General features: G+C 42.6%; 1 protein-coding gene across 1 annotated transcript; it reads right to left on the bottom strand.

Annotated features, from left to right (window-relative positions):
• Window positions 1-6,448: 6,448 nt before the first annotated feature.
• LOC147354569 (cationic amino acid transporter 3-like) lies at window positions 6,449-18,921 on the bottom strand. Its single transcript, XM_086349726.1, is given in 13 exon segments — window positions 6,449-6,589; window positions 6,755-6,863; window positions 7,136-7,302; window positions 7,503-7,567; window positions 7,569-7,706; window positions 15,441-15,543; window positions 15,646-15,785; window positions 15,954-16,176; window positions 16,354-16,404; window positions 16,407-16,465; window positions 16,692-16,869; window positions 17,671-17,829; window positions 18,402-18,921. Coding segments are annotated over 13 exon segments (1,953 nt in total). The 5' UTR covers window positions 18,841-18,921; the 3' UTR covers window positions 6,449-6,467.
• Window positions 18,922-19,886: the final 965 nt, after the last annotated feature.

Here is a 19,886-nt window from a genome sequence, read left to right as displayed (position 1 = left end):
ACTCAATATTTTGTTCAGACATACTGTGTAGGGTTGCTGCATATAGCTGAGATAGTCCATACTCATTGCAGTAGGGTATTCCATCACATCATCATATTCTACATTTTAAACTCAACCAGAGTTATTTGTGAATTTTATCTCATTAAAGCTGATGCTGAAGCTGAAACTCCAATACTTTGGCCACCTGATGCACAGAGCTGACTCACTGGGAAATACTCTGATTCTGGGAAAGATTAAGGGCAGGAGGAGAAGAGGGTGACAGAGAATGAGATGATTGGATGGCATCATTAACTCAATGGACATGAATTTGAGCAAATTCCTGGAGATAGTGGAGGACAGGGGTGTCTGGTGTGCTGGAGTACGTGGGGTAGCAAAGAGTTGGACACAGATGAGGGGCTGAACAACAACGAAGCTGGAAAATATCATGTGACTATGTCACAAAGTATTTATCCATTCTAATTTCTTTTTTTATAATTTTATTTTTTAACTTTACAATATTGTATTGGTTTTGCCATATATCAAAATGAATCCACCACAGGTATACATGTGTTCCCCATCCTGAACCCTCCTCCCTCCTCCCTCCCCATACCATCCCCCCGGGTCATCCCAGTGCACCAGCTCCAAGCATCCTGGACTGGCGACTCATTTCATATATGATATACATGTTTCAATGCCATTCTCCCAAATCATCCCGCCCTCTCTCTCTCCCACAGAGTCCAAGACTGTTCTATACATCACTGTCTCTTTTGCTGTCTCGTATACAGGGTTATTGTTACCATCTTTGTAAATTCCATATATATGCGTTAGTATACTGTATTGGTGTTTTTCTGTCTGACTTACTTCACTCTGTATAATAGGCTCCAGTTTCATCCACCTCATTAGAACTGATTCAAATGTATTCTTTTTAATGGCTGAGTAATACTCCATTGTGTATATGTACCACAGCTTTCTTATCCATTCATCTGCTGATGGACATCTAGGTTGCTTCTATGTCCTGGCTATTATAAACAGTGCTGCGATGAACATTGGGGTACACGTGTCTCTTTCAATTCTGGTTTCCTCAGTGTGTATGCCCAGCAGTGGGATTGCTGGATCATAAGGCAGTTCTATTTCCAGTTTTTTAAGGAATCTCCACACTGTTCTCCATAGTGGCTGTACTAGTTTGCATTCCCACCAACAGTGTAAGAGGGTTCCCTTCTCTCCACACCCTCTCCAGCATTTATTGCTTGTCCATTCTAATTTCAATGGGCAACATCACTCTCAGATAAGACATGGCTTTAAAGTCCCATTTTCCATTTCAATTAGTTTCACAAATGTTTTTTCCCCAAATGAATTCCCCTTGATAACATTTGCTAAATAGAATTTTCTCTATCTTGGGGCACACAAAATATTACATATGCATGTGATTCTTTTATTATATATCTCTTTTATCAGATATAAGTGAACACTTTCTGTATTCCAGGCACTGTTTCAGTTGCTGGGAAGAAAATGGTGTCAAAGTGTTATGATTTGAATGTATCTCTCTGATGTCAAAGTCATATGTTGAAGTCCTACCCCCAGAACCTCAGAATGTAACTGTATTTGGTGATGGGGAGTCTGAAAGAGGTAATTAAACCACTAGGGTGGGTCCTAACTCAATATGACTAATGTCCTGATAAGAAAGGTGATTGGATTGCAGAGAACATACAGAGACCAAGTGGTGAGAGATTTAAGAAATAAAAATACAAGACACCCTAAATGTAGCAAATTTCATAGAAACAGTGAACATTAAAAAAAATATATATATTTATTACATATATCTTCAGTTCAGTTCAGTCACTCAGTTGTGTCTGACTCTTTGCGACCCCATGAACCACAGCACGCCAGGCCTCCCTGTCCATCACCAACTCCCAGAGTCCACCCAAACCCATGTCCATTGAGTCAGTGATGCCATCCAACCATCTCATCCTCTGTCGTCCCCTTCGCCTCCTGCTTTCAATCTTTCCCAGCATCACGGTCTTTTCAGATGAGTTAGATCTTTGCATCAGGTGGCCAAAGTATTGGAGTTTCAGCTTCAACATCAGTCCTTCCAATGAACACTCAGGACTGATCTCCTTTAGGATGGACTGTTTGGACCTCCTTGCAGTTAAAGGGACTCTCAAGAGTCTTCTCCAACACCACAGTTCAAAAGTATCTTAGATAAATATTTTGTGCATGTTAATTATACATATATACATATCTTATAAGGTACAGATACTTTCACAAGTACACCTGTACCTTACTTTTTTGTACTTCAAAGATAATGTACTTTTTATAAATTGAAAATTTGTGGCCACTGAAGTTATTTTTACCACATTTTAGAAAAGTATTTTTAAATCAAGGTATGTACATTATTTTTTTTACAGAATGCTCTTTCACACTGAGTAGCGTGTAGTATGACATAACTTTTACATGCACAGGGAAACTAAAAATTTGTATATGACTCCTTTTATTGCCAATTATTTTTATTGGGTCATCTGGACCCAACCAGTGATATTTCCAAAGTATGCTTGTGTAGGTGATAGTATTTGATTAATGAATGAACCTCCAGTTTGGGTCATATAACTTATTTTATTTTGTTGGTTGCGCTGTGCAGCTTGTGGGATCTTAGTTCACCCATAAGGGACAGAACCCGTAATCCCTGCAGTGGAAGCATGGAGCCCTAATGACCAGACTGCCAGGGAATTCCCCATGCCATTCAATAGTTATGAAAATGCACCATTTTCTTTCCTGGAGAATTATCCACATTCCAGTTTCAGTTAATGGCGCTTTCACTTGAAATGTGAATCTATCCGTCCTGTCCACTACGAGCTGGTGGTTGATCTGGAGGCTTGACTACATTGTGATTCAACTTTTCATCGAGTCTTGCCTATCACAGCACATGGAGTAGCACAGGATATCCGGTTGTCCCCTAGAAGTAAGGGAAGAGTGATAATCAGGTGAGGTCAACCTCTTCCATCAAAGTTTTACCAACAGTTTCAGTCTCCATTACTTGGATCCTACACCTCTAATTTCATCACGACTTTCAGTTTGGTGATTTTCCTACTTCTCTTCAACCTCCTCCATTTATTTTAAAAAATATACTTGCTATTTTTCTTATTTGGCTGCACTGGGTCTCAGGTGTGGCACCTGGGGTCCTTCATTGTGGCATGAAGACTCCCTACAGCAGTCAGGCTTCTCTCTAGCTGTGGTGGGCAGGCTCAGTCACCCCCCCAGCATATGGGATCTTAGTTCTCTGACCAGGGATCAAACTCACGTCTTCTGCATTGGAGGGCGGAGGCTTGACCACTGGACCACTGGGGAAGTCCCCTGTTGCATCTAGTTTTAATTCACCTAATAACTTGCTACTCAGTTTCTTTTTTTAAATTATTATTTTATTTATTTATTAGTGGCTGTTCTGGGTCTGTGTTGCTGCGTGGGCTTTTCTGTAGTTGTGATGAGCAGAGGCTCCTCTCTAGCTGTGGTGCACAGACTCCTCATTGCAATGGTTTCTTCTGCTACAGAGCGCAGACTCCAGGGCATGCAGGCTTCAGGAGTTATGGCTCCCAGGTTCTAGAGCACAGGCTCAGTAGTTGTGGCCCATGCGCTCTGTTACCCTGAGGCAAGTGGGATCTTCCCAGACCAGGGATTGAATTTGTGTCTCCAGCATTGGCAGGTGGATTCTTTACCTTTGAGCTATAAGAGAAGCCTGCTGCTAGTTTCTGGACCTCCATCCCTCCTTCACCCTGTATCAGTTGCTCAATCCCACAATTAATCCTCTACTTCATTATTACCAAATGTCTTCAGTGTTCATAATCTCAATATCAAGCATTCTGTCTTGCAACAACTTAATCTTGTCTTTTCAGTTTCACTTCCTATTTTTCAGTTCCACCCAGCTGTAATCATTTATCAACAAACCCTTACTTCCCACCCTGTCTACCCTTCTCTGGCAATGCAAATGTTTCTTCCAATTAGACTTTTTCCTGGACTTCCCAGGTGGCTCAGTGTATAAGAATCTGCCTGCCAATGCAGAGGACATGGGTTTGACTCCTGGTCCAGGAAGATTCCACGTGCTGTGGAGCAACTAAGCTTGTGTGCCACAAATACTGAAATCTGCATGTTCTAGGGCCCACAACAAAGAGTAGTCCCCACTCTCTGCAACTAGAGAAAGCCCTCCCATACCAATGAAGACCTAGCACAGTCATAAATAAATAAAATGATTAAAAAAAGAATTTTTCCTAATCAACTCTACTGTGTAGCTCTAAAAGCCTGAGATAGAAAAGTCAAGAAAAATGATTATTTTCACAATTGACTCTATATCTCAATAAAGCCACAGGAAAGGTACAAATGAGCATATACCTTTATCATTATGAAATGATCCACGCCATCTGTTATTACTCTCTTCTTCTTATAGTCAACTTTGTCTGATATTAATGTAGCTGTGCTAGCTTTCTTGTGTTACTGTTTGCACAATATGTTTGTTCTTTTCGTTTTACTCACAATATATTTGTGTCCTAATATTTCAAGTGCAATAGTGGACATATATATTGTTACCTGAGTCTCTTTCCCATGGGGAGGCTCTGGTGTGGGAGTCACTGAAAAGAGGCAAGAGGAAGAGCTTCTTATGTGCAGCTGAGTGTTTCATTTCTTCTTCTGGTTGCTGCTTACTTTGTAATTTCTTTGTGAAAATTCATCTTGCTGCACTTTTCTAATCTTTAAAAAGTTTATTTAAAAGTTATACAGGAAATGGAGGCATCAACCTGCCTGACTTCAAGCTCTATTACAAAGCCACAGTTATCAAGACAGTATGGTACTGGCACAAAGGCAGAAATATTGATCAATGGAACAAAATAGAAAGCCCAGAGATAAACCCACGCACCTATGGACACCTTATCTTTGACAAAGGAGGCAAGAATATACAATGGATTAAAGACAACCTCTTTAACAAGTGGTGCTGGGAAAACTGGTCAACCACTTGTAAAAGAATGAAACTAGACCACTTTCTAACACCATACACAAAAATAAACTCAAAATGGATTAAAGATCTCAATGTAAGACCAGAAACTATAAAACTCCTAGAGGAGAATATAGGCAAAACACTCTCCGGCATACATCACAGCAGGATCCTCTATGACCCACCTCCCAGAATATTGGAAATAAAAGCAAAAATAAACAAATGGGACCTAATTAAACTTAAAAGCTTCTGCACAACAAAGAAAACTATTAGCCAGGTGAAAAGGCAGCCTTCAGAATGGGAGAAAATAACAGCAAATGAAGCAACTGACAAACAACTAATCTCAAAAATATACAAGCAACTCTTACAGCTCAACTCCAGAAAAATAAATGACCCAATCAAAAAATGGGCCAAAGAACTAAATAGACATTTCTCCAAAGAAGACATACAGATGGCTAACAAACACATGAAAAGATGCTCAACATCACTCATTATCAGAGAAATGCAAATCAAAACCACTATGAGGTACCATTTCATGCCAGTCAGAACGGCTGCAATCCATAAGTCTACAAGCAGTAAATGCTGGAGAGGGTGTGGAGAGAAGGGAACTCTCTTGCACTGTTGGTGGGAATGCAAACTAGTACAGCCACTACGGAGAACAGTGTGGAGATTCCTTAAAAAACTGGAAATAGAACTGCCTTATGATCCAGCAATCCCACTGCTGGGCATACACACTGAGGAAACCAGAAGGGAAAGAGACACATGTACCCCAATGTTCATCGCAGCACTGTTTATAATAGCCAGGACATGGAAGCAACCTAGATGTCCATCAGCAGATGAATGGATAAGAAAGCTGTGGTACATATACACAATGGAGTATTACTCAGCCCTTAAAAAGAATACATTTGAATCAGTTCTAATGAGATGGATGAAACTGGAACCTATTATAGAGAGTGAAGTAAGCCAGAAAGAAAAACACCAATACAGTATACTAACGCATATATATGGAATTTAGAAAGATGGAAACAATAACCCTGTGTACGAGACAGCAAAAGAGACACCGATGTATAGATCAGTCTTATGGACTCTGTGGGAGAGGGAGAGCATGGGGAGATTTGGGAAAATAGCATTGAAACATGTATAATATCATGTATGAAACGAGTCGCCAGTCCAGGTTCGATGCACGGTACTGGATGCTTGGGGCTGGTGCACTGGGACGACCCAGAGGGAGGGGAGGGGAGGGAGAAGGGTGGAGGGTTCAGGATGGGGAACACGGGTATACCTGTGGCGGATTCATTTCGATATTTGGCAAAACTAATGCAATATTATAAAGTTTAAAAATAAAATAAAATTAAAAAAAAAAGTTATACAAAGTTACAGTCACTTTGTCCATAAACAATAAATACAAGGCTCTAAGTGCCTCCACCTTCACAGTCCATAGAGGCTCACAGCGTCCTTTGAACCAGAAGATCCTCCAGTGCCTGAAAGGATTCCATACAGCATCTACTTCCTGTGGTTAAGATGACTCAGCACCAGGGATGTTTTTGTCAAGAGTCTGGGAAGTGGAGGCTGGTGGCTGTTGATCATTGTTCTCCTCCAGGCTGTGTCGGATCCCATATCCAAAGTATATGACAAATCCTAGTAGGGAAATGAGACAATGAGAAGAAAAAGTAGGTGCTCTCCTCACTTACAAATGCCCAATAGACCTCCTATTATGGTGTTTGACACAGTCTAAGGGAGGTGGTAGGAAGATGGTTGGATTCGGTCACTCAATAAGCCTCTTTATCCCAGAAAACCACTTACCAATGGCATTCCAGATGCCAAATTGTGTCCAAGTCCTCGAGGTCATCAGCATCATCAAGTAAACATTCACAAAGATGCTCACCAGTGGGAGGACAGGCAGAGCAGGGACCTGTGGGCAGAGTCAGTTTATCCCTGGACACACCCCAGATGTCTGAAAGGGAGACCCTACCCAATGTGGGCAGGACAAGTTCAGTGCAATTCAGGCTGTATGTTCAGTGCCTACTGAGATTGTGTATGTAAAGCACTGAGTGTGCATCATGGAAGGGTCCGTTTGTTTTAGCAACTTGTCTTCTTCTCGGGCCAGCAGAGGATGTTCAGACCTCAAAGCATGCAGACTTCATTTATCCAAGGTAGACACTTTGGACACATAGGGTCACCTACCCTGAACATTAGAGGAGAAGGGTCCTGGGGCTGCCTCCAGATGATGACCGTGACCCCAGTGATGAGCAGCAGCAGCAGCACAGCCACTGTTGTGAGCACAGGGTCTCCAGAGAACACCTGGCTGGGCCACTGGGCCAGGATCAGACTCAGGATTATCAGCAGGAGAACTGCAAGGGTCAAGGTGGAGGAGAACAGGCTGGACCCAGAAGACAAAGATGTCAGGACCTTGGGTCACACCCCTCCCTGAAACCACCAACATCAGGAAGGGCCATAATATCTCCATGACTCCTCCTGAACAGCCAAAGGCAGAATCCCACCCCATCCTGTCAATTTCAGAATGGGACCAAAGAAAAATTCCAGTGCTCACCAAGCAGGGAGGCACATCCATAGACAATCTGGCCAGATTTCTGGATGGGGATGGTGCTGGTAGGGAACCACAGACTCTAGAATCCTTGAAGTGCTGGCTACAGGTACGGAGTCCAAAAGATGTTCTTCAACTTCAGGCTCCATTTCAACTTCAGGCTCCATTTCAACTTCCTCCTCTGTTTTCTCATTCAGGTCTGGCTGGTACCTGAATAGAGGTATTAAGGCAATAATAACAGTCTCTTCTGACAAAACGTGATCCACTGGAGAAAGGAATGGCAAACCAATTCAGTAATGTGGCCTTGAGAACCCCATGAACAGTACGAAAAGGCAAAAAGATAGGACACTGAAAGATGAACTCCCCAGGTCGGTAGGTGCCCAATACACTACCGAAGATCAGTGGAGAAATAACTCCAGAAAGAACAGTCTTATGGACTCTGTGGGAGAGGGAGAGGGTGGGAAGATTTGGGAGAATGGCATGGAAACATGTAAAATATCATGTATGAAATGAGTCGCCAGTCCAGGTTCGATGCACGATACTGGATGCTTGGGGCTGGTGCACTGGGACGACCCAGAGGGATGGTATGGGGAGGGAGGAGGGGGGAGGGTTCAGGATGGGGAACACATGTATACCTGTGGCGGATTCATTTTGATATTTGGCAAAACTAACACAATTATGTAAAGTTTAAAAATAAAATAAAATTAATTATAAAAAAAAAAAAGAATGAAAGGATGGAGCCAAAACAAAAACAACATCCACTTGTGGATGTGAATTGTGTTGGAAGTGAAGTCCAATGCTGTAAAGAGCAATATTGCATAGGAACCTGAAATGTTAGGTCCATAAATCAAGGCAAATTGGAAGTGGTCAAACAGGAGATGACAAGCGTGAACATTGACATTTTAGAAATCAGTGAACTAAAATGGACTGGAATGGGTGAATTGAACTCAAATGACCATTATCTCTACTACTGTGGGCAAAAATCCCTTAGGAGAAATGGAGTAGCCATCACAGTTGAACAATGAGTCTGAAATGCAGTACTTGGACGTATCTCAAAAACGACAGAATGATCTCTGTTTCTAGACAAACCATTCAATATCACAGTAATCCAAGTCTATGGCCCGACCAGTAATGCTGAAGAAGCTGAAACTGAATGGCTCTATGGAGATCTACAAGATCTTCTAGAATTAATACCCCAAAAAAGATGTCCCTTTCATTATAGGGGACTGGAATGCAAAAGTAGGAACTCAAGAAATACCTGGAGTACAGGCAAATGTGGCCTTGGAGTACAGAATGAAGCAGGGCAAAGGCTAATAGAGTTTTTTCAAAGAGAACACACTGGCCATAGCAAACACCCTTTTCCAACAACACAAGAGAAGACTCTAAACATGAACATCACCAGATGATCAACACTGAAATCAGATTGATTATATTCTTTGCAGCCAAAGATGGAGAAGCTCTATACAGTCAGCAAAAACAAGACCAGGAGCTGACTGTGCCTCAGATCATGAACTCCTTATTGCCAAATTCAGACTGAAATTGAAGAAAGTGGAGAAAACCACTAGACCATTTAGTTATGACGTAAATCAAATCCCTTATGACCGTATCCCAGTATACAGTGGAAGTGAGAAATAGATTCAAGGGATTAGATCTGATAGAGTGCATGAAGAACTATGGACAGAGGTTCATGACATTGTACAGGAGGCAGGGATCAAGACCATCCCAAGAAAAAGAAATGCAAAAGGCAAAATGGTTGTCTGAAGAGGCCTTGCAAATAGCTGTGAAAAGAAGAGAAGTGAAAGGCAAAGGAGAAAAGGAAAGATATACCCATTTGAATACAGAGTTCCAAAGAATAGCAAGGAGAGATAAGAAAGATTTCTTCAATGATCAGTGCAAAGAAATAGAGGAAAACAATAGAATGGGAAATATAGAGATCTCTTCAAGTAAATTAGATATAACAAGGGCACATTTAATGCAGAGATGGACACAATAAAGACAAAAATGGTGTGGACCTAACAGAAGCAGAAGATATTAAGAATAGGTGGCAAAATACACAGAAGAACTATACAGAAACATTTTCATGACCCAGAAAACCACGATGGTGTGATCACTCACCTAGAGCCAGACATCCTGGAATGTGAAGTCAAATGGGCCTTAGGAAGCATCACTATGAACAAAACTAGTGGAGGTGACAGAATTCCAGTTGAGCTATTTAAAATCCTAAAAGATGTTGCTGTGAAAGTGCTGCACTCAATATGCCAGTAAATTTGTAAAACTCAGCAGTGGCCACAGGACTGGAAAAGATCAGTTTTCATTCCAATCCCAAAGAAAGGCAATGCCAAAGAGTGCTCAAACTGCCACACATTTGCACTCATCTCACACGCTACTAAAGTAATGCTCAAAATTCTCCAAGCCAGGCTTCAATAGGACGTGAACCATGAACTTCCAGATATTCAAGCTGGTTTTAGAAAAGGCAGACGAACCAGAGATCAAATTGCCAACATCTGCTGGATCATCAAAAAAGCAAGAGAATTCCAGAAAAACATCTATTTCTGCTTTATTGACTATGCCAAAGCCTTTGACTGTGTGGATCACAACAAATTGTGGAAAATTCTTAGAGATGGGAACACCAGATCTCCTGACCTGCCTCCTGAGAAATCTGTATGCAGGTCAAGAAGCAACAGTTAGAACTGGACATGGAACAACAGACTGGTTCCAAATATGAAAAGGAGTACGTCAAGGCTGTATATTGTCACCCTGCTTATTTAACTTGTATGTAGAGTTCAGTTCAGTCACTCAGTCGTGTCCAACTCTTTGTGATGGCATGAATTACAGCACTCCAGGCCTCCCTGTCCATCACCAACTCCTGGAGTTCACCCAGACTCACGTCCATCGAATCAGTGATGCCATACAGCCATCTCATCCTCTGTTGTCCCCTTCTCCTCCTGCCCCCAATCCCTCCCAGCATCAGAGTCTTTTCCAATGAGTCAACTCTTTGCATGAGGTGGCCAAAGTACTGGAGTTTCAGCTTTAGCATCATTCCTTCCAAAGAAATCCCAGGGCTGATCTCCTTCAGAATGGACTGGTTGGATCTTCTTGCAGTCCAAGGGACTCCCAAGAGTCTTCTCCAACACCACAGTTCAAAAACATCAATTCTTCGGCACTCAGCTTTCTTTACAGTCCAACTCTCACATCCATACGTGACTATTGGAAAGTACATCATGAGAAATGCTGGACTGGATGAAGCACAAGCTGGAATCAAGATTGCTGGAAGACATATCAATAACCTCAGATATGCAGATGACACCACTCTTTTGGCAGAAAGTGAAGAAGAACTAAAGAGCCTCTTGATGAAAGTGAAAGAGGAAAGTGAAAAAGTTGGCTTAAAGGTCAACATTCAGAAAACTAAGATCATGGCATCTGGTCCCATCACTTCGTGGCAAATAAATGGGGAAACCAATGGAAACAGTGAGAGACCTTATTTTTTTGGGCTCCAAAATCAATGCAGATGGTGACTGCAGTCATGAAATTAAAAGATGCTTGCTCCTTGGAAGAAACGTTATGACCAAATTAGACAGCATATTAGAAAACAGAGACATTACTTTGCCAACAAAGGTCTGTCTAGTCAAAGTTATGGTTTTCCAGTAGTCATGTATGGATGTGAGAGTTGGACTATAAAGAAAGCTGAGGGAAGGCGCCAAGATGGCGGAGGAGTAGGACGGGGAAAACACTTTCTCCCCCACAAATTCATCAAAAGAGCATTTAAACGTCGAGTAAATTCCACAAAACAACTTCTGAATGCCGGCAGAGGACATCAGGCACCCAGAAAAGCAACCCAACTCCTCGAAAGGAGGTAGGAAAAAATATTAAAGACAATACAAGAGACAAAAGAGGGAGGGACGGAGCTCCGTCCCGGGAAGGGAGTCTTAAAAAGAGAGAGGTTTCCAAACACCAGGAAACCTTCTCACTGCCGAATCCGTGCCGAGCTTTGGAAGCACAGAGGACAACATAACAGGGAGAAAAAATAAATAAACAATTAAAACTCGCAGATTGCGAGCCCTACGGTAACTCCTCCAGCGGAGAAGCAGCGCAGACGCCTGCATCCGCCATTAGCAAGTAGGGGCTGGGCAGGGAGGCGCGGCGCGGGCTGCATCGCTGAGAGTAAGAATCTGGCCTGAATACCCTGAGCACTATCTGAGCGAAATAATTTGGGCTAGCAAACCAGACTGTGGGATATCTACCATGCGAAAAGCCAGCCCTAACCTAAGACACCGCCAGCCCGCGCACGGAACAAAGGACTAAACAGAGGTAGCCGGCTGCAAACCTTCCCCCTCCGGTGACAGGCAGCCAGAGCCAGAAGGGGGCAATCGCAGCCCCAGAGAGACATTATCTATAAAACTGGCTTCTTTGCTAACTAAAACTTATTGGGGGTCTGGACGGTCAACATCTGCCTGAGAAGGTGCGTCGGTTTTACACCCAGATAACCAAGTGGCGGGGAGGCGATAAGTCGCAGCATTGGTGCTCGCCAAACACCTCATCACCTGAGCTGCTCGGACCTGGGAAGAGCACAAAACGCAGCCCCAACTGAGTCTGCGCCTCTGAGGACTACCTGAGTGCCTGAACCTGAGCGGCTTGGACCTGGGAGGTGCATGCAACCCAGGCCCAGCCTCGGATTGTTCCCGGCGGAACAACCTAGAACCTGAGCAGTGTGGGCAGGGAGGCTACACGCGCCGTGAGCGGGGGCAGACCCAGTGTGGCTGAGGCACTGCGAGCGCACGTCAGTGTCATTTGTTTGCAGCATCCCTCCCTCCCTCCCCACAGCGCGACTGAACAAAGAGAAGAAATACAGCTCCACCCACCAGAACACCGACACAAGCTTCCCTAACCAGGAAACCTTGACAAGCCACCTCTACATACCTACACACAGCGAGGAAACGCCACAATAAAGAGAACTCCACAAACTGCCAGAATACAGAAAGGACTCCCAAACTCAGCAATTTAAACAAGATGAAGAGACAGAGGAATACCCAGCAGATAAAGGAACAGGATAAATGCCCACCAAACCAAACAAAAGAGGAAGAGATAGGGAATCTACCTGATAAAGAATTCCAAATAATGATAGTGAAATTGATCCAAAATCTTGAAATTAAAATGGAATCACAGATAAATAGCCTGGAGACAAGGATTGAGAAGATGCAAGAAAGGTTTAACAAGGACCTAGAAGAAATAAAAAAGAGTCAATATATAATGAATAATGCAATAAATGAAATTAAAAACACTCTGGAGGCAACAAATAGTAGAATAACAGAGGCAGAAGATAGGATTAGTGAATTAGAAGATAGAATGGTAGAAATAAATGAATCAGAGAGGATAAAAGAAAAACGAATTAAAAGAAATGAGGACAATCTCAGAGACCTCCAGGACAATATTAAACGCTACAACATTCGAATCATAGGGGTTCCAGAAGAAGAAGACAAAAAGAAAGACCATGAGAAAATACTTGAGGAGATAATAGTTGAAAACTTCCCTAAAATGGGGAAGGAAATAATCACCCAAGTCCAAGAAACCCAGAGAGTCCCAAACAGGATAAACCCAAGGCGAAACACCCCAAGACACATATTAATCAAATTAACAAAGATCAAACACAAAGAACAAATATTAAAAGCAGCAAGGGAAAAACAACAAATAACACACAAGGGAATTCCCATAAGGATAACAGCTGATCTTTCAATAGAAACTCTTCAAGCCAGGAGGGAATGGCAAGACATACTTAAAATGATGAAAGAAAATAACCTACAGCCCAGATTATTGTACCCAGCAAGGATCTCATTCAAGTATGAAGGAGAAATCAAAAGCTTCTCAGACAAGCAAAAGCTGAGAGAATTCTGCACCACCAAACCAGCTCTCCAACAAATACTAAAGGATATTCTCTAGACAGGAAACACAAAAATGGTGTATAAATTCGAACCCCAAACAATAAAGTAAATGGCAACGGGATCATACTTATTAGTAATTACCTTAAACGTAAATGGGTTGAATGCCCCAACCAAAAGACAAAGACTGGCTGAATGGATACAAAAACAAGACCCCTACATATGTTGTCTACAAGAGACCCACCTCAAAACAGAGGACACATACAGACTGAAAGTGAAGGGCTGGAAAAAGATTTTCCATGCAAATTGGGACCAAAAGAAAGCAGGAGTCACAATACTCGTATCAGATAAATTAGACTTTAAAACAAAGGCTGTGAAAAGAGACAAAGAAGGTCACTACATAATGATCAAAGGATCAATCCAAGAAGAAGATATAACAATTATATAATATATATCCACCCAACATGGGAGCACCGCAGTATGTAAGACAAATTCTAACAAGTATGAAAGGAGAAATTAACAATAACACAATAATAGTGGGAGACTTTAATACCCCACTCATACTTATGGATAGATCAACTAAACAGAAAATTAACAAGGAAAAAAAAAAAAAAAACATGTATCTATAAAGTTCACTAAAGCAAAGCACAGTAAAATGAGGTATGGCAATAAAAGGCGTTAAATTTATCAAATAAAAAAAAAATAAATAAATAAAGTGCTGAAAAATTAAAAAAAAAAAAGGAACAGAAGAAATAACATAAGCAATAAACTGTCTCGAGCAAACAGAAAGCATCTGTAAAAATTGCTAGACTGGATGGTGTTGACAATACGAACTATTTTTTTTTTTCCATCTCATGTCTTTTTCCCCTCAGTCTTCTGATCATTTCTGTTTTTCTTTATCCTGGCCTGACATTACCATCATTATAATGTCTTCAAAAGTTCAGGAATGTATCTGACAGCTTGGTGTTGAAGTGGGCATTCCAGGAAAAGATAGGTAGGATCTAGCTACTATACTGTTTTAAAGCTACTGCTATTTCACCATAACCCAAAATACCCATATTTGGAAAGAGTTAACTTTTCATCATTATTTTAAGATTGATATTGCCAACACAACAACTGAAATAAAGGCATAAATTTTCAAAAAAAAAAATAAATAAAATTAAGCCTAAAAATAATTATTGGAGTAGGAAGATTGGGGATTGTGGTTGTAATACTATTTGAGTTCTATAATATTTCTTTAGCAACGTTTAAGGAAAACGTGAAATAAAATTTTTTCTGATGCGTAAAAAAAATAAAAATAAAATAAAATGATTGCCATGTGTAGAATGTAAGTTATCCAACAGGGAATAGAACAGCAAAAAAGGAAACATGTTTTAATGGCTGAATCATTTTTCTGATTAGTTGAAAACATCCCTTTGTTAAAGCTGCTGGGACGGTAGCAAAATGGTACCCTGAACAGCGGTCACTTATTTGATTTTTACCCACCAATATTCTTCAGATTAAAAAAAAAAAAAAAAAAGAAAAATAAAGAAAGCTGAATGTTGAAGAATTGATGCTTCTGAATTGTGGTGTTGTAGAGGACTCTTGAGAGTCCCTTGGACAGCAAGGAGATCCAGTAGGTCCATCCTAAAGGAAATCAGTCCTGAATATTCTTTGGAAGGACTGATGCTGAAGCTGAAAATCCAATACTTGGGCCACCTGATGCGAAGGACTGACTCATTTGAAAAGACCCTGATGCTGCGAAAGACTGAAGGCAGGAAAAGGGGATGACAGAAGATGAGATGGTTGGATGGCATCACCGACTCAATGGACATGTTTGAGTAAACTCTGGGAGTTAGTGATGGACAGAGAGGCATAGCATGCTGCAGTCGATGGGGTCGCAAAGAGTCGGACACGACTGAGTGACTAAACTGAACTGAACTACTAACTCAACATCAGACAATCTATTCATCTCTTTCCTCCCTTAAGCAGACCAGGATATATAGAAAGCAATGTTAAACCAGAAGACAATCACCTCCCCATCAACCGCCATGGGTCCAAGGCCCCCAGCTTAGGTATAGTGGAGCCTCACCTGAGGACAAGCACAGAAAAAGTACCAAGGATGTTACCAAATATCATCCCAGTTGACATATGTTCCACAATATGTTGGAGGTCCAAGAGTAACGCCATCATGGCTAGAATGAAGGCACAAACAAGGTGGAGAAGTAGGTGAGAAATCACTAGAAATATCCAAGTTAGGAAATTGATTGGAGAAGGGGTGCGTTTCATTTATTCACCTGCGAGGATTCCAGAAGACATTCCAGCCATAACAGGGGTGCCTGTGCGGGGATGGATCTGGGCAAGGCCCCGGAAAAGGAGCCCATCCTTGGCCATTGCACAGATCAACTGCGACATGTAAAATATGGTGCCCAGAAGGCTGGAAGAGAAAATAGAAACAAGTGTGGGGACATAGAGAAGAGGGATAGACTAGTGCATCTCCTCCCTTGTCTACATGGAGTAGGGTGTCTTGCTCTCTTGTCCCTCATACCAATGGACAGATGCCTGAGAATCTGACAGTAGTCAGGGAGAAAACCATGGCACTGACCTGTATAAAAGAGCACACAAGAAGACAACAGCCATGACATATCTGGCAGGGTCCCACTCAACGTGGAGAAAAGCCTGCGGTAAGGGGCTGTAAGGATGAATCTGGTAGTAGGGCACCATGAGGGTGATTGACGCCGAGACACCAGAGTATGCCAAAAAGCTGATGAAGATGGAGATCACCATGCTCAAAGCGATGGAACGCTGAGGATTTCGGGCTTCTCTCCCTGCAGGCATGTGGAAGTACTGGGTCAGGAAAACACACTGGTGTGAAGGCAAAAAGAAGAAAAAATCCCCTTTCCTCTTGCATCTTCCAAAGCAGGTTAACCATCTGCCAACCCCTGTTCCCAAGGCAGCTGAAACTGTGCCCAAGCCCCTGATGGGATCCACAATAACCATGTTACCTTTCATGACAATGCCATCGAAACCAACAAATGAGTAGAAGCATAGGGCGCTCCTCGGAGAATCCCATCAAAGCCAAAGGGCACAAACCCTCCAGAACCCAGAGGGCCCAAGCTATGGTGAGAGAAGGAATGAGGAAGAACATGGGTGGGGTGTGCTCAGCCATCTCTACTGGATTCCTCCCTTCATACCACAAGTCCTGGGCTCCAGCACCCCCAACATCTGATCATGTGGATTCACCAGCCCAGATCTCTCTAGTCCCTATCATATTCCCAGCTCTGCACTGCCCCCTCCTCCCCTTCAAAAGAATTTCTCTGGCCAAGGGTCATAGCCTCCTAACCTATAGATATCACTGGATCCAGATGTGTTCAGTCTATAGTCCTGTTCTGTGAGTTCCCAGTTGTGCAGATCTCCCTTAATGAAGCCAGAGATGATTGTGAAGATTGGAACAAAAATGTTGATGCCTGTGAACACTTTGATGACCAGGGGTGATGCATAAGAGCCCAGAAGCATTACTCCTATGGGATAGATGGAATATGAAACACTCAAAATAAATAAATCCATAGAAAGAGAAAGGAGACTAATGGTTCCCAGAGGTGGGAAGTTGCAGACTGCGGCGAGGACACTGACTGCTCAGCAGTCTTTCTTTTGGGGAGATGAACATGTTTGGAAGTAGATGGAGGCGATGGTTGCACAACATGGTGAATGTTCTAAGTGCCACTGAATTGTACACTTTCAGATGGTTGATTTCGTATCTCACAATACATGTCTATGAAATAATCAGGTTGTATAACTTACACTTATACAGTGCTGTATGTGATATATATCTAAATGAAGCTGGGAGATAATAATAAAAGTATTAATTTTATGATATGAGGACTTCCTTTCAGTTGAAAAACAAAGCAATCTTTGATCTCAGTACGGAGGAAGAAGCTTGTTGGTCTAAGTCAATGATTCTCAGCGGGGGTAATTTTGTTTCCCAACCAGCTGGCACTGTCTGGAGACTTTCTGGGTGTCACAGTTTGGGGGCAGGAAAGGCATCAGTGGTGTCTAGTGAGTAAAGGCTGGGAATGTTTGCTACTCCACACCCAACACTGATGTTTTAAAAACCTTACAATACATAGGACAGCCCCCCATACTAAGAATGATCCAGCCCAATTTGTCAGTGGTGCCAAGGATAAAAAACAGCAGTGTGTGTCCTCCCCTCCTGTCACCTTTCCTTCCAGTCTTAACCCCCCTCATTCTGCACCCAAGTCTTTCCCTCCCCAGCTCCTGCTCCACACCCCACTCTTCTCATCCTGTCTCTGTCCCCTTCTCACCAATCATCACAAGCAACAGGGCCAGAGCGACAAAGTCTGGGAATGTGGCCAGGAAAGAGGGCATATACGGAGAGAAAGTCCCCTCTAATGCCTGAGAGATGTGGTTTCCGATCAGGCTGTCAAAGGTGATGCTCCACACTTTGGACAAACTGGCAGTGCCTGCAGAGGCAGAAGAATATTCATTAACAAGCACAAATTTATTCTTGACTATGTGCCATGGGATATATTATGAAAGAAAGACAAAGTACCTAATCTCAAAGAGTTTCTCCTCCTGGGGTGGGAAGAGCAGACCCAGATAACTCACAAAATAGGTCTCACTATTTGGTATAATTAGGAGGAGATCAATGTTATGCAAGAGAAGAACACAGAGAAGTGGGACTAGGGAGGCTGGGAGATGAGAGCTGAAATTTTTAAATCACGTGGTAAAGGAAAATCCCACGAAGACAATAGGTGACCAAAAACTTCAATATGGTGAATGGATGAGCCTGTGGGCCATGCCTCCCTCTCACCCACTCCCTACAGTCCCCTTTCCTTCCGGTTTCCTGGATCATCATTTAAGGAAACAGAATAGAGCTGAGTACAATGAAGTTGTGGGGTTTTCCTGCCAATGGTATCCTCCTCCTCAACAAGGTAGATAACAAAGTGTTTGTGAATGAGAGAAGACCCCAACCCTCCTTCCACCTTGCTTCCTGATCTTAAGGCCCACACTTTCCCCCACTCCATCATCTCACCAATGACTAAATACAGGATGAGGTTCCAGCCAATGATGAAGGCACACAGTTGTCCCATTGTGACATAGCTGTAGAGATACACAGAACCAGAGCATGGTACCTGGGCCCATAACTCCGCATAGCAGAGCCCACACACCACACAAGACAGGGCGGCCACCAAGAGGGAGATGATGGTTGCTGGTCCAGCTATGTATTTGGCCACTGCACCAGCCACGATGTACACACTTGCTCCCAAGGTGCTGGCCACACCGAAGCCCACCAGGTCCAGCGTGTTTAGATGAGCCACGGGACTCTCAGACTCCTCTATGGGCTCCAGTGGCCGCCTGTGGACCAGCTTCTGACCAAGTTGGTGAACATATTGACGCAGCATCCTTGATGGAGTTGAGGAGGCTACGATCTGCTGAGGAATGCAAGACACAAAGTCATTAAGAATGTCCATCTTAAACAACAAGGTCCTAACTGTGTAGCCCAGGAAACTACTCAATATTGTGTGATAAACCAGGATGGAAAAGAAGATGAAAAAGAATACACATATGTATCACTGAATTTGTACAGCAGAAATTTAGCCTATCCCTTCTCCAGTGAATCTTCCCAAACCAGGAATCAACCCAGGGTTTCCCACATTGCAGGTGGATTCTTTACCAACTGAGCTATCAGGGAAGAGGCTTTAAACAACACTACTTCAATAAAAAAAAAAAAAGTCCCATCTGCCCTTGATCCTGGGAGTCCAATTCCATGGAGCAATGGAGTGATGGGGAGCAGGTGGTAAAAGGACACATTGATCAAGTTCTCTGTCTCAGAGCTTTGGTTCCTTAAACGTAAATACATCTTTTAATATGATTCAAAGTTACTGGAAAGGTTGCTTGAAGGAAAGTGAGATGGAGTGGATTCTATCTCCCCAAATGTACTCCTTTGGCAGGTAGACTGTTTTGAGCTGAAGGCAGTTAAGACCCAGCAGACTCTGGAGAAGCTCCTTGCCTCTCTCTTAACTGCTCAAAATAGTTGGATTAGGGGACCTAAGCCAGGAAGAGAGCTATTACCAGAGAGAACTTTTTAATCTCAGAAGGTCTCCCCTGCTTGGAGTGGCAAACATTTGTTCACCAAGCGTTTGCTCTTCCCATCTTCCTTTGAGCTGTCTTCCTCCCCTTTGAAGCCCCAGATTCTTCCCTTGTTCTGTTAAACTCACGATACCATATAAGCCTCCATTGCTTGACTCTCTTGAGCCTCAAGTTTTTATGGGGCTCTCATACATAACAATCTGCCTGCAATGCCGGGGACCTTGGTTCAGTCCCTGGGTTGGGAAGATCCCCTGGAGAAGGGAAAGACTACCCACTCCAGTATTCTGGCCTGCATTCCATGGACTATATAGTTCATGGGGTCACAAAGAGTTGGACACAACTGAGTGACTTTCACTTTCACAATTTCACATATATAACAAATTAAATTTGTTGATTTGTCTCACATCAATTTACTTATTAGACCAGC

This window comes from Bos grunniens, chromosome 18, assembly GCF_055505025.1.
Source record: "Bos grunniens cultivar Pamir isolate PY7600 chromosome 18, Bosgru_T2T1.0, whole genome shotgun sequence".
NCBI lineage: Eukaryota > Metazoa > Chordata > Mammalia > Artiodactyla > Bovidae > Bos > Bos grunniens.
This window is presented reverse-complemented; position numbering and strand designations above follow the sequence as displayed.